This window comes from Psammomys obesus, unplaced genomic scaffold, assembly GCF_907164565.1.
Source record: "Psammomys obesus unplaced genomic scaffold, mPsaObe1.curated_primary_1811, whole genome shotgun sequence".
Lineage (NCBI taxonomy): Eukaryota > Metazoa > Chordata > Mammalia > Rodentia > Muridae > Psammomys > Psammomys obesus.
Window position 1 is genome coordinate 2,408,092 of NW_026590503.1, and position 15,714 is coordinate 2,423,805.

At 52.3% G+C, this 15,714-nt stretch overlaps 1 protein-coding gene across 2 annotated transcripts in view; it reads right to left on the reverse strand.

Annotated features, from left to right (window-relative positions):
* Positions 1-1,654: 1,654 nt before the first annotated feature.
* The window catches only part of Ptprn2 (protein tyrosine phosphatase receptor type N2), a 695,487-nt gene continuing 681,427 nt past the window's right edge, over positions 1,655-15,714 (reverse strand). For both annotated transcript variants that reach the window (XM_055607544.1, XM_055607543.1), the window contains 2 exons: positions 9,783-9,856; positions 1,655-3,023 (listed from right to left, as the gene is read on the reverse strand). In XM_055607544.1, the coding sequence (XP_055463519.1) occupies positions 2,952-3,023; positions 9,783-9,856 (146 nt within the window). In that variant the 3' untranslated portion in view covers positions 1,655-2,951. The remainder of the gene's footprint in view (positions 3,024-9,782; positions 9,857-15,714) is intronic.

The following is a 15,714-nucleotide window of genomic DNA, read 5'->3' on the forward strand; positions in this document are numbered from 1 at the left end:
AAGAAGCCCTTTTGCCCTTGAGCTGTTTTTCTTACAGTATTCTATTGCAACAATAGTAAAGATAACTAAAACAAAACCTAGAGCACCATTGCATTAAGTAAGAAAGACTGAAAGCATTTCTTTTAAAATCAGGAATGCGCTAAGAATGTCTCCCCTGCTCATACTCAGTATGGTGCTTGAAGTCCTATGTAGGGCAGTAAGACAAGAAGAAGTGAAAGAGACATAAATAGGAAATAAATTATAATCCTATCTGTGTTCAGATGACACACTCCTATAGTTAAAGGAGTCTGGACACCGCCAAGAAAGTCTTAGATAAGATAAACATCTTCAAAAAAGTAGCAGATTTTGAAATTAATATACAAATCCCAGCAACTTTCCAATATAGCAATAATAAAATTGCCAAAAACGAAACCAGAAAAAATTTTCATTGATTAGAGCAAATTTTCATTGCTCTAAAAAACCTCCAAAATATTCCTAGGGATAAACTAGGGACACGAACTACTTGCATAATGAAGACTTTAAAGCAGTTAAATGAAAATGAAGACAATGGGTGGTGAAAAGACACTTCTCGCTCACAGACAGCAGAATGTATGTTATGATAATGGCCGTTACTAAAAGCAACCTGTAGATGCAACATAACCCCAAGAATGCAACATTCTCCACAGAACTGGAACACACCCAAACATTCCCATGAAAGCAAAAACACCCACAGTAGCCGGGCAGCCGCGAGCAGAACAAAGCGATGGAGGCATCTCAGTGCCTGACTTGAAATGAGGCAGGCCTGGAACTCCTCAGCAGCTAGAACGGATGCTGCATCTCCAGAGGCCCAGAGCTCAGTTCTCAGCCCCAGGTAATGTGGCTCAGGGGCCGCTGCGGGGAGGGGAGCCTTCACACTGGTGGCGGGTGTGTAAACTAGTGCAGCTGCCACGGAAATCTCTCTAGTGCCCTCCAAAACCTAAAACCACACTATAGCGTTTCCTTCTGCCATAACAAAATCACGCCGCTTTCAGGAATGTGAATAGAACTGGAGATGACGTTAGCAAAATACGACAGAATCTCAAAGACGATACATGTTCTTTCCTACAAGGACTCTAGATTAGTATGTGTGTGTGCCTGTGTGCACATCAAATTGCCATGATGAAATTCATGATTTCATTACTTTGCACATTAACTGAGCATTACTAAGAAGATGACTTGGTATTCTTCAGAAACAAAGGAAGCCAGGAAGTCGCAATCATGTCTGGCCCCTGGAGCTATATTGCTCTCCTGTGCCGTGAGGGGCTGGCATAGCTCACAGGGACGGACACACACCCATTTCCCTGGGACAGGGCTGTGAGGAGAGTGGGGGCAGTTTCCAGCAGAGCAGAGCGCACTGCTGCCTCGTTGAAATCCACAGCCCTCAGTGGGCGCTCAGAAGATCTTAAAGAGTGAGATCCTAGTGATGCAGAACCCTGGTGGCTCATCCTAGTGACGCAGAACCCTGGTAGCTCATCCTAGTGACGCGGAATCCCACATATATGCCTGGTACAGAATACCATGAAGTGGTGCCCACAGCCTCCGGAGAAGGGCCTCTGTTTGGATTCGCACTGTAGGAAGCAAAAGGCGCCCTTCGGACAAAACTTCTGTCACATTCCCAAATGAAGACCACCAAATGTGAAATCAGAAGGTTTAATATGACACAATTAAATATATCTGTATATCACGCCGAGGATTCCCTTTAAACAGGAGAAGTTACAATTAGGTATATGCTTCCTATATTCAGATAAATTCATTTCTATTAATTATTATTTAAATTCCAGATGGGGGAAATGACTTGGAGGGGAGATGTCAGAGATGTTGAACAGGTACACAACAACACAACATGACACACTGTGGCCTCACCTCTTGCCCGGCAGCCACCTCCTTGACGCTGCACCTCAGAATGCCGAGGCCAAGGGGAAGGAGTGATGGGGGACACGGGAGATGGGCTTTTTCACACTCAGCCCCACAGACAGCCTGGGCTTGCAGCCGTGCCCTCCTCCTCTCTGGGTACTAATGCCTCGACCTTACTGAAGTGAGCTTTCCTCTGTGTGGGAAGGTGCTAAGTGCAGTGCCCAAATGTTTTGGCAAACTGGATTATTCAGTGAGCACAGGTTTCACGGGTTTGACGAGCCAGGAGGCTCCTGGGAGGGGCCGAAGGGGCGTGCCAGCCTTCCTTCCAGGGGCAGGCGCATCAGAGACTTTCTGATGCCAGCCCCATCGGGCTGCTCCCGGGGATCCTCGGAACTCGCTAGGTACCACACTCATCCTGGTTTTGTCACTTTGAGGAAAGCGTGCCATGGTGCCTGGTGTCACACGCAGAGAACAGACCCACACTGTTACAGGAGCATTTCAGGATGGGCTCCTCTATGATCTGCAGAGGCGAGGCCGTCACCCGGGTCCTTGCTTCTGGGGCAGACAGGGCGGCACACACCAGGAGGGTTATGGTGTCTGCCTTAGGAAGCCCCTTTCCTTGCCTTGGATCTACATGTGCAGAGGGTGAGCTGTTGTGCTGGGCATGGGTCAGTAGGGATGGGTGGCGGCGCCACCCTTGTCATTGGCCCCAGGGGTTCAGGGCCTGGTCTTTCCCAGAGGCTGCTCTCTTGCTGGCTGGCTGTCCCTCTACCCTATCTCCAGCAATTACATACAGAAGCACTTCCAAGGGGGCCACAGTGGGCGTCTAATTACTGTGTCATTGATGTGACAATGTCAGAGTGTGCTTTAGGGAAAAGGAAGTTTTGTTAAGACTGTGATACAAATGAGCCAAGACTTTCCTCCCCTCTGAACTGCTGTTTCCACACATCTGGGATTTGGTGAAGTGAAAGTACACACAACTAGCCCCGCCCTGGCTGTGGGCCTGAAGGGCCCGTCGCTACACAGAAGGCGCAGAGATGGCATCCCGTTGTGGTCGCGCCAGCCTCCAGCGTCGGGGCCTACTGCGGAAGGGCCTTCAGGATGGCATTCACCTCCTCGGCCACAGCTGTCAGCGCAAACTCAAACTGCTCCTGAGGAAGAGACAAGCGAGAAGGGACGGTAAGGGAGGCAAGTTCTTGTCCCACCCCCGCGCGAGACTGGAAGAAACTGGCTAGGAAACGGGATGGGCCCGGTTTCGAGGGAACAAGGAGGGCCTCTGGCGGCTGACCCACGCTGCGTCTGTCCCTCGGCGGGGCCTGCGAAGCCTTGCTCCCGCTGCCTGCCGGAAGGTTCTTCTCTAGCCGCAGTGGGGAGCGGGTCACCAGGTAAGGCTTGCAGTCCTGTGTCTGTGGTTTCTCACCGCAGCCTCTGCAGACGGATGCAGAGGCCAGTTGCCCATGGCTGTTCATGCAGCTGCAACCGTGGCCATGATGAAGCGGGGCGCAGCCACGGCTGCTGAGACAGACAGGCTAGCCCAGCTCAGCTCTGTCCTCTCTGTCAGGGGTCTCCTCTTCAGACAGTGACTCCCCCACACATCACAGCCCCTGTGAGCTAATGAGCAGCCATGGGAACGTCAAGGGCTGTGAGTGCTGAGAGAGAGAGACAGAGAGAGACAGAGAGAGCGAGAGAGAGCATGAGGCCTGTCTCCTCTCAAGCCCAATGGTAAGGATCTTGGGAGGAGGCCATCTTGCCCTTCCTCAGCATCCACACAAGCCATTGCAGGCTCTGTCTCAAAGCTCTGCAGGCATCACGCGCTGGCTGATCACGCTGAGGAAGTCCCGGGCATCCTAACCCGTGTGTGCTGTTCCCTAGGTAACAGTCACAGACTGTGAATAGCCTGTATATGCTTGCAAACGAGTGTGCACAACACCAGCCCCTGCCTCACGTGGTCTCATGTTTGGACCTTCAGTGGCCTGAGGCCATGCCTGCCCGGACCCTTCATGCTCTGCTCATGGTGTTAATACACACGAACCCGTGGCCCATGGCAACTTTTATCTTGAGACGAGGTTTTGCTTCGTAGCCTGGATGACCTGACCCTCTTGACTCTTGTGACTCAACTGTGGACTCACTGGTGTGTATTCACCACCCTTGGCACTGCTCCAAGTGATGCCACATGGAGCCGCTTCCCCTGACCCCAGGCGTTGGGGTCCAGGAAGGAATTACGTTTGCAGTAGAACTTTGTGTTGAGCAGAAACAGTTTTAAAAGTCGGCGGAAGCTGCAGCTGTGGACTAAAACATGCTGGGTGACTGGAGCCAAGGCAGGGAAGACAATGTTTCCCTGTGCCCACCGTGTGTGTGTGTGTGTGTGTGTGTGTGTGTGTGTGTGTGTGTGTGTGGTGTGTGTGTGTGTGAGTGTGCGTGCGTGCGTGCGTGCATGGCAGTGGGGCATTAGAGACACCACTGAGTTATTCTGAGCAAAGCAGTCGCTTTTGAAGCACCTGAAATTCCATTCATAGAAAGAAGACCCCAGCGTGTCTCCCAGCTCAGGCCTGCACCTGAGAAGCTCAGGCCAGAGCAGCTGCTGTGTCCTTGGTCATTGTCCTGCCCTTGCTGGGTGGGGAGGAAGGCTGAGCGCCTCTCCTCAGACAGCCTGTGCCACGGCCTTCCAAGCTTATGTGGGCCGGGCAAGCTGGTGAGGCAGGAGCCTGCCGTCACGGGGCAACCCCACCCCTGGAGACCACGTGACCTGGGCTGTGGTGGTCTGGAGCCTGCAGCAGGGTGATGGCTGCTGGGTTGTTCCTGCTTGCATTTGAATCCTCCTGCCTGAGTGGTTGCTATGACAACCGTCATCCCTGCTCGAAGGAGCGCTCCAGTGAAGTGTAATGGCAGTGCTCACAGCCCTGAGGTCTTCGCACGCACGCAGGAGGTGCTTGCCCAGGAGGCTCCTAAGAGGGACCGAGGGCCCCGGTCTTCCCTGTCACCCCTGCTCCTCAGCACGGTGGTGCCCGCCCCTGGTTCAGCGCCAGCCAGGAGAGGCAGGGACCGCCACAGTTTGAGGCAGGACTGAGTCAGCAGACAGACAGACAGATGAGTCACAGGAAGACAGGGAAGGGAGAAGAGATTCTGAGGAGAACAGGGAGACAGGAGAGGGGGCCGAGGGGAGAAGAAGGGAGAAGGACGGAGGAGGAACTGCTGTAATGCCGCAGGCCCACGCGAACGGGCCGGGTCGCTCGCGGGAGCGGCACAGACACACCCAGGAGAGGCAGGCCACCCCAGCGGCCAGCGCCTCGTCTCCTCAGACTCGAGCCCCCACACCTCCGCTATCTCCGAGAGGCGAGCAGAGCTTAGGACGGAGGGCACGCGGCGTGATGTCGGGATGCAGGGACGCTAAGAGTGAGCGGGCGTTGAGCACGGTGGACTCACGTACCTTCATACATATTTGCATGCTCACACACACACGCATTCACACCTGTACCTGTTCACAGTCCCCCTTTCAACATAGTGTATATTAGTACTGTATATAACAGTGTCTATCAGCACTGTCCGCACACATTCACACCCATAGCTATGTTCACACACCCATGCACTCACATCCCCTCTCACACCCCGCTGGCTCACTCACCCTCACGCTCATTCCTGCGCACCCTCATGCGCTCACACACGTTTGCACACACATTCTCTCGCGCATCCGCGTGCACCCACGCGCAATGCCATTCTCACCATGAGCCGAGTGGAGAGCCCACTATGCCAGCTTACTTGCACACTCCCACACACCCCCCAGGTGTGCCCATCTCACGAGCACAGCGCGCTCACGTCTCGGTTGTAGGATCGGTTAGTCGTTGGTTTTCCTGGATCTGATGAATATGGAAGAGAAAATGGCAGGCTTGGGGGTCGTGGTGGCACCTGCCTGCCATCCTGCCGCTCGGGAGACTGAGGCAGGAGGATCATGAATTCAGGGACAGCCTGGGCCACGCAGGGAAGTCCTGAGGCCACTTATCAAGTGAAGTGAGCCAGTTCACAGAAAGAAGTGTTACCATTCATGGTGGGAGGGAGAGAAAGAATGGAAAGAATCAAAAGGAGAGGATTGAGGTTGTGGAAGGAAAGGGGCAGGAGTGGGGTGGACACAAGAGGAGTGCTTTGGGGCACAGGAGCACCCCAAGGAGACCTCTTCCCCACATGGTTAACCTATGATAACAAAACCCACATTAAGCCAAACCCACAGGAAGGGAAGGGTTAAAGCCCGTGGTTGCCACGGCAACCCTCCTGGGCCCTGGGGAGGGGGTGTCCACAGCAGATACAGCTGAGGTAAGGAGGCATGGCTGGGCCTGGACGCTAGAGGATTCGGAGTTTCAGCCTGTCCTGCCACCTTATCCACCTTCCTCAGGGCCGGCTCCAGGGATACCTGGCAGAAGCAGGAATGGCTGCGGGTGAATGGGGGGGTGGGCGCTGAGGGCTCCTGTCTTAGCCGTGGCACATCCTCAGAGGCAGGCAAGCCTTTGTGTCCCGGTGTCTCTCCTCCGCCCATGCTGTGTGGCAGGCATTTGTTAGGTGTTGGCTGGGTCTGACTGGTCTGTGTTCCGGGAGAAAGGCTATTGCCCTCCGGCTCTCTGTCACAAAGAGTTTCTGTCAGGAGTCCCCAACCCACCCGGGCTCATGGTCAGTCCTTCCCGTTCCTCAGGTCCAGACGACGGGCTCTGAGCAAGCACCTCCCTGTGACTGAACGCCCATGGCCTGACTTGGGCGTGTGTGGCGTGCTTCACAGCATGGCACTGTCTGGCCCCAGTCAGTTTTCTGTTTTTGTGAAACTGAAGTGCAGAGAGAAGCTCAGTGTCAAGGTGAGCTGGGAGGATGGTAACCTTTGCGTTGCCGTGGACACGGGAGCACGGTCCACCTCTGAATACCCAGCCTTGAGGGCAGGGTCACCATCCAGCAGAGAGCAGGCACGTGGGTGGACTTGGTCTCGGGGCCTGTGTCACCCTGTGAACTGGCTGTAGGGCTGGAGCATGTGGGCTTTGTAGCTGTGCGCAGCACAGCAACAATCAGTACAGTTATTAATACTGTAATATCAGGAGAATAACCACAATTGCCCCAGAGTGCTGAGGCTCGCACTGGTGCTGGGCCCTGGGCCTGACTACGGCAGCCAGGCTTCGGGGCTGGGTTTTGGCAACAAGATGCCGATATCTGAGCTCTGAGAGACTCTTCTTCCCATGCTGGGCGTGTCCCCCACTCCGGCACTTGCTTTGCCTTGGGAGTCAGCGCAGGTCCTGGTAAAGCCAGTGGATGTTTTGGGCACAGTGAACTGTCTGGTGGGGAAGGGCCTGTGAGGTTTGCAGAGGTGCAGACGGAAGAGATCGGCTTGTATTTTTGGTAGTCCCTGAAGCAGAGCATGGCTCCAGAGGCAGGACTCACTCTCTACCCCTGGGCCAAAGCGTCCTGAGTTTCCAACGTTCCCAGCCTCCCTGCCCGGTTCTGAGCTGACCGCTGCAGGGGGATGCCCAACGTGACCTCACAACCGGGCGTCCTCCCTTCCCAGGGCACAAGGCCTGTGGCTACTGGTCTCGGGGATCCAGGGACCCTCCTGCCCAGCAGCCTCACATCTCCTAAGCACTCAGCGACCCCAGGCCTCCGAGGCCTCTCCTGCAGGACCATGAGCCCTCATCTAGCCGTGGGGAGACCCGCAGCACACGTGGGCAGCAGCAGGCAGCTGGGCCTGTGCGCTCTGGGGATGAAATTACATCCTGACTGCAGGGATCACCAAGGGACATCTGTGGAAGGTGGCCAACGGGACGTCTAGGGATAGCTGGGCCTACCGTGGAGGGGCAGACATGCTCCACGCCTGGCCATTCCGGAAGGCCTGTTCTCACAAGAGGTCACGGTGGGCACAGGTGTGGGTGAAGTCTGCTCGGAGTGGCGGTCTAACGGTTTTGACTACCATACTGTGGTTGTGTAAGGTGTTAACACGGGCTGAGTGTGTGTGTGTGTGTGTGTGTGTGGAGGGGGTCTGGAAGTCATCTGTATTATTTCTGTAATTGCTTTAAAAACCATTCAGCTGAATAACTACATGTATGTGTCTGTGTGAACACACATGCACGCTTACGTGAGGGCATCCACAAAAGCCAGAAGACAGAGCTGGAGCTCCCCCGCCCCCCAGCTGGCGCTGCAGGCTGCAGTGAGCCGCCTGACCAGTGCTCTGGAGAGCAGCAGCTAGTGCTCTTAGCCACTGAGCTTGTCTCTCTTGTTTTCAAAACCCAGGAAAAGACAAAATGTGGTTCATAAAGTTCCTTCTTAATGCTAGCCCATATCACAGGAGAACACAGAGCCCGGCAGCAGAGGGGCTGCCCGGCACAGGGTCCACATCCGGGGACCAGTGACCCGGCAGCCAGGCTGCTGATGGGGAGCCCCCCACTTCCTCTCTTTCTCCTGACAGCAGCTTCGTGACCTCAGAAGAGGGTTGGGTGGCTGTGCCTCATGCTCCGGCTAACACTGGCAATGAGACTCATCCAGACAAAGGACTTTAAGAAATAGCACTCCAGCCGAAACCTACTCAGTCATGCCTGATACCTCTCTTGCAGACACCAGGGTGACCAGCTCCTCTTTACAACCTTAGAAATGACCACACTTTACAGAGGGGTTATGTAGAGCTGGGTCATGAGCTAGGACCCCCCAGGTTGCAGCAGCAGGGACCAAGGCCTGGCCCAGAGCAGGCTGTCCAGCCTGACCTCACAGAAGCACCCACACGCAGGAAGAATTTTGTCCTCCAGGCAAGGATGGAGCCCAAGGCTCACCCTGGAAGGCAAGCACTGAGCCCTGGAGCCTTGTCCCCAGCCCCAGAAAGAGCTGTAATGATTTGTTTGTTTTTATTTTATGTGCATCTGTGTTTTCCTTACACGGATGTCTGTGAGGGTGTCAGGTCCCCTGGAACTGGAGTTTCAGACAGTTGTGAGCTACCATGTGGGTGCTGGAAATTGAACCTAGGTCCTCTGGAAGAGTAGTCCATGCTCTTAACCTCTGAGCCATCTCTCCAACCCCCACTCCCTTCCAGGTAAGCACTTTTATAACTTGAGAGTCTCTTGAGTGACAGAAGTAATTTCATAAGGGTGAGTTCACATGTATGGCTGCCAGTGGGTTCTGGGGTCTGGACCACACCAACAGTGAAAAGGACTGTGTGGTACAGACCCTTGCACAGATGGTGAGGGCTTTGCCACTGAAGGCAGACATTTCCAGACTGCCTAGGGGATGGACAGGAAGGCACATCAACCACGTGCCTAGTTCTGTGAGCCTGAACACAAAGCCTTTGAGTCACCCTGCTGAGATAGATCTGTTATTTCTCAGGGGCTCAAAGGCCCTGTGCACGAAGTTGCTTCGGTGGCCTCTGTCCTGGTGACCACCGCACAGCACAAAGGCAGCTGTGGGTGCTGGGGGGAAGGTGGGCGTTTGGGGGTGCGCCTCTGGATAGTTTTTGGGTCTGTCACTCTTTAAAGATGTGGTTTTGGCTGGAGGCACCGCAGGGCTGACACTTGCCTAGCACGTGTGAGAGCCTTGAGCTCCTGACAGGGCAGTGGACACTTGCCTGGCAAGTGTGAGAGCCTTGAGCTCCTGACAGGGCAGTGGATGTCTTGCCCCTCTCCAAACCTGGTAGGAATTAATGAACTGGGTTTCAAGGAGTTGGGTCTGACTGAATCTTTGGTGTTGAAGGTATTTGAGTAGCTCCAGGAACAGCAATGAACCTCCTGGGAACAGCCCCCGTGCCTTTGCCTACTGGGGACTGGCTTGGATGCTGCCCACCCGGACCAGAGCCTTTGTGTGTGGCTTGTGTACGTCCCGCTCCATGCCCTTCTCGGCGCTCAGGAAAATCATGCAGAGAGGCACCTTTAATACATTTAAAGTCCCGGAGGGTTGATTGACAGTACCTTTGTCTGGACCATGCCTGGTCTCTGGTCCCTCAAGTGCTCCAGGGTCGCCGCGATATCAATCTCTTTAGCACCTGCAACAAATCACAAATTGGGCTGAGCTCAGTGCACAAGATAATCCACACTGCATCTGCCAATCTCCTGCTTTCTGGCTCCCTTTGGGCAAAGAGGCCAATTGAAAATTATTTCACTCATCCTTCAGCAGCTTGGCAGGCAGCTGCAATTCCGGCGTTCATATAGAACAATAAGGCCAGGGCAGCTTTCATTAGCATTAATTCAAGAATGCTGGGCTGAAAAATTGTCATAAGATGCCTGCATAGACACTCACCAGCAGCCAGCCATGGCCATTAGGAAGCAGGCTTTATTGGTCCCTCCCCCCTTTTCTTGGTACCTTAAAGGATACACTAAATCAGGGGAAGGAGTGCGCACACACTTCAATCTTGATTGCCTAGGATTACTTTCTCTTTAAAATATGAAAGCAGAGGCTGATCTTTTATGGCTTAGTATTGGCTTTTAAATATACAGCTCCCTGCCTCCTGAAACCGAGAGCCCTAGATCTGAACAAAACAAAACACCCAGGATGTGTTCACGGTGGGGGCTCTGTGGAGAGGAGAACTGCGTCCTCTGGGGATGGTGCCCTTCCGGTGATGCGAGCTGTCCACACACAGGCTGGGAGGAGGGAATCTCAGCCTTATTAACTTAACACATGCTCTGAGCTTTCTATTCTCAGCCCTTTGGTGCTGATCTTCCTCTCTCTGTAAAAACAGGTTTATTTTATGTAGGGGCGCTTTGCCTCCATGTATGTGTGTACGCCTTGTGTGTGCCTGGTGCTTGGGGAAACCAGGGGAGCCTAGGTCCCTTAGAACTGGGTTATAGGTGCCTGAGTCTCCATGTGGATATTAGGACCGAGGGCTCTCACTGCCAAGCCATCTTTCTAACCCTAGTACACAGCTCTGTAAACAGCGGGTCCACACTGGTCCATGTAACTGGTTGCGGCTTGGAAAAAAATTGGTGATGGTGAAAGGTTTCAGCATGTGGCACAACCAAAAGTTAATTCAAAATTAAATGCATTGCTGTGTTTGCCTCTGCTGACTGTGAACACACAACATGTGTGTGCCCTGCACATGCCACAGCAGGCCCTGCGACTGCGCCAAAGCCCGCAACACCCAGCTCATAATGGTGCAGTCATGCCATGAACATTGTTTTCATTCTACACACAAAGCCTCCCGCTCTCACTTAATGGGGGATTAGCGACGGAAAAACAGATTTTTGAAATCTTTCCCTACTGTCATTCCTCAGCATGGAGGCATCAAATTAGAATATCTCTGGATTGAATTACACTAGAATGCTTAAATTTTTAAAAATTGCTGTTTGATAGGGGAGGTCCTCCTCCCCTTCCATCTGACCCTAGCCTATCAGGTCATATCAAGACTGGCTGCACTGACCTCCTCTGTGGCCTGGCAAGGCTGCTCCCCCTTCATGGGGAGGTAATGAAAGAGCCAGCCACTGAGTTCATGTCAGAGACAGTTCCTGCTTCCATTACTAGGGAACCCACTTGGAGACTGAGCTGCCATGGGCTACATCTGTGCAGGGGTTCTAGGTTATCTCCATGAATGATCCTTGTTTGAAGTATCCATCTCAGAAAAGACCCCTGAGCCCAGATATTTTGGTTCTGTTGATCTCCTTGTGGAGCTCTATCCCCTCCAGGCCTCTCTATCTCCCACTTCTTCCATGAGATTCCCTGCACTCTGCCCAAAGTTTGGCTATCAGTGAACTGGGGGAAGGGCATGGGAGGAGAAGAAAGAGGGAGGGTGGGATTGGGAGTGGCTGAGGGAGGGAGCTACAGCTGGGATACAGAGTGAATAAACTATAATTAATAAAAAATAAATAAATTTTTAAAATGCTATTTGAGTTGCTGACAACTTTCAAATAAAGTTGTTAAAGGCATTTTGGCTTGGAGTCAGGCTAGCATTTCCAGCAATTCCTGAAGAGGTTCTAAACATACCTTTGTTTGTTTGTTTTCTGCGTGTTTCTCAGAAGCAGTGCTCTTGGCCTAGACAATTATGAAACCAAAATACTGACCATCTCTGGAAACACTGAAGAAATTTCATGCCCTGTGGTATTAAATACTGAGCCACTGAGCCGAGAGTTATTTATTTATACAAAAATAAACACAAATTTACTTTAGGCTTTAACACATGGCAAATTATACATTTGCTGAAGAATTGTTTTAAAATACGTTTCTTTATGACTTATTTTCAGCAAATGTTTAATTTGTATACTGTTCTCATAAGTCTATATGCCTGGGATTGTGCAAAAGTTCTGTAGGCATAAAGGGTCATGGACAGAAAACTTTCAGAAGCCTGCTGTGGCAGCCAGCTGAGCAGCCAGGCAGAAGCCTTCCTGGGAACGTGTCGGTGGAAGGAAGGACCTTCAGGCGTGAGAAACCCCAGAATGCTGGGGTCGGAGCAGGGACAGCCTCAAAGTTGGCCAGCAGAGCCTGCATAGATCTGGCCCACAGGCGATCACCATTAGCAGAAGATGGCCACGCAGGTCAAGACCGTCTCCCTTTCCCGTGGATGAGGCAGTGGGGACCCCTCCAGACCCAGCAGCCCGTCCAGGGCTGGAGTGGCTGGATACGTTATGGAGCTGGGCCCTGCAGAGCACTGGCTGTGGAAGGCTTTCTAGACCCACACCTGTCATCAGCAGGCCTCAACCACCAAGCTGGAAGCAAGACTCGGAAGCAGCTGTCCTGGGCATCTGAGATGCCAGTGGCTTTCTCGAGTGTGGAAGGCCTGACGAGGTTGCCACAGGTAGAGCCCCACTTCTAGCCAGCACAGTCTCTCCAGAGCGGCCCTGAGTACTATAAACATTTCTTTCGAGGCACTTTTCCGAAACACAGGAAGACCAGGGAAGCACAGACCTTGCCCTGTGAGTGTCATGAGGAGGGTACTGACTTTGTCTCCTGCTTCTGTAATGGGGTGAGCATGGGGCAGTGGGCCAGCCCTCCTGCCAGAGAGCATGAGTAACTCACAGGTCACAGCCGATGCTGGCTGCTATTCAGCAATGAAACCTGTATAAGGACTAAGTCTGGCAACCTGTACTCTCCATGGCTGCAGGTAAAGGGAGATGGTTTCACTCTTAGTGACCCTTAGCTTCACGAACCTTCACACTGGGAGACACAGGCTCAGCACAACCTGCTTCCTGGTTCTCCCATGGTGTGATGAAGGATTTGCCGGGACCCCTGAAACCAGCCTTTAAACAGCAGAAGGCAACCACCCCTCCCAGCAGCCAGAGTATTCAGGGCTGCCGTATGTTAAGCAGGATGGAGGTCTGCAGTGCTGTCCAGTGCCCTGGAGCACCGCCTTCCAGAAGTCCAGCGAGGATGGAGCGACCTCCCAAGCCAGGCCAGGTGCCATTGGACGGCGACTCACGGGGACAGTCACTACTGATGGCATGCCACCGTTGGTGAAATGCTTTGGTTGAAACCTTATCGTGTTACTCTCAGATGTCATTTTGGAGTTCAAGTTCTGAATAATGGGGATGGGAAGGCACAGGAGCCCACCCCTCAACAAAGCATTTAAAATATCAAGTAACACCTAGATGTTTCAGAATTCTTCTCCACACGAAGCCCAAACTGAACAGTGCAGGAGATTAAACTAGTGCTGGAAAAGGGCACAATACTAAAATTAGCAAGTAATGGATTTATTAGGTGATATCAATGGTCCAGTGTGGATGGCTGATGTCTTCTTGAATGTTAGAATTAAGAGTAATTGGTTGTTTGAAGTGTGTAGATGACTCTTTTGTGAGGAATGGGCAGGTGCTAGGAAAAGCTAAGAGCAGGCCATGTTTTGTATGCATGGCCTCCTGAGCACCAGTGGGACCCCACTCGACAGGCACATTGCTGTCCAGACATAGCTGGGCGGGAAGGAGGGCGGTGCAGTGGTTTGCCCTGGGCTCTCAGGCTCACCACCTCAGCCTGGCTGAACAGTCTCCTCTCCCGCTACGAAGCTCTCACTGTGGTGTGTTTATAATGAAACTGTCTCCTAAAAAAACAAAAACAAACTAACAGAAGCCTTTTAGTGACATTGGGAAGGTGTAGCTGACTAATTATGTTGCAGATCTGTGCACCTGTTGGCTTTGGTGCTCGAGTTCAAAGGCCTGTGAGGAGCTGGGGAATTCTAACACGCCAATAAGGAGCAACGGACAGGGACAGAGTGGGGTCTGCAGGAAGGCCTAGGCAGTTTTCATTCCGGAGCATGTGGCTGGGTGTCACCAGACAGAGGTGGAAGTCACACTCTTGAAACTGAGAATTTACACTGTTGAGTTCAGGGATGTGTAACAGAAGTAGAGGCTGGGCTGTGGCCGTGGGCCGTCGGCGGTGGGCTGTGGGGGCCCAGGGCTTTGTGCTCTGGCCTGGCTTTTGTCCCAAGCCACACACATAGGCGGGTTCCTTCTTGGGTTTTCTTTCTACTCTACCCTGAAGAGCCCATCGTTATCCCTGCTGCTGGTAGAGCTGAAAGCATGACCAGCACAGGCCAGGCAAGATGGGCTGGTCCCTAACCGCCACTGGGGAACTGTTGAGGTCTTACTCCATGAATACCAAGTTCTCTTACTTTGCTTCCTAATCCACAGAGGGGCCGTTGGTTGAGAAGTTTACACATGAGCTAAGTACATTTTTTAAGACAACATAGGTTTTTTTTTTTTTTTTTTTTTTTTTTTTTAGCCTTAGATAAAAATATTACTCATTAGAAATAAGCATTAAATGAAAATTAGTGTTAAGGTATTAAAACTATTTTTTTATGATGAAAGAATCAATTTGAAGATAAAACAAACAGAACAAAAACGCCCCTGGTGTGCCTTTACAAGATTTGCTTTGATCCTCATGGAGTTAGGTTATTGGAGGCCAGAGCCCGTGTGGTTCAGCTATGCTGTTAGCTCATGTCCTTCTGAGTGACCGGGAGTGAGGAGGGCTCCTGCAGCCATCCCCAGCAGGCCCCGACAGCATGCTTCAGAGGATAACCCAGTAAGCGTGCACGCATTCTGCTGCAGATGATTTTACCCACAAGGCCCTGCTCACAGCTAAGATGCAGTATATTCTTCCCTTAAATCTAAAGAGACAGCATGAGTCCAGTGCTGGGGACAGAAAGGCCTTCTTTTTACAGGGAGGAAGTATTTTCACTGGGGCTGGAGAGACGACGGCTCAGTGGTTGAGAGCACTGGCTGCTCTTCCAGAGGACTCAGGTTCGAGTCCCAAAACCGATAAGACTTCTAACAACTGCCTGTAACTCCAGATCCTAGGGGACCTGACCCAGGGAGGTCTCCTGACCTCTGCTGACAGTGCATGTGTGTGGTACAGAAACATCTATGCAGGCGAAACACCCACCCATAAAGTAAGAATAAAATAAATCCTTAAAAAATTGACACTGTTCTTAGCAGGAACTGAGACAGTGGCCTTTCCTAAGTAAACTCACTACTTTTTTATATTCTAACATAGTTACAGTATTTCTCCTTTCCTTTTACCCCCTCCCAATCCTCCCACGCGTCCCTCCTTGCTCGCTTCACTTCATGGCCTCTCTATTTAATGACACACATATGTGGATATATATGTTCCCAAACATAGCCTGCTCAGTCTGTATCTCGGTAAACACATTTTGAAGGAACGAAGTAACCCCGTGACTCTGGAAGGCACAAAGAAGAAGGGTGTCTGCACTGCAGGAGGGGAGCAGAGTTCCCACACCTATGTCAGGGCGTGTCCTCAGTGTCAGTGTCAGTGTCAGTGTGTCCCTCAGTGTCAGTGTGTCCCTCAGTGTCAGTGTGTCCCTCAGTGTCAGGGCGTGTCCCCTCAGTGTGAAGGCATGTCCCCTCAGTGTGAAGGCGTGTCCCCTCAGTGTGAAGGCGTGTCCTCAGTATGAAGGCGTGTCCTCAGTGT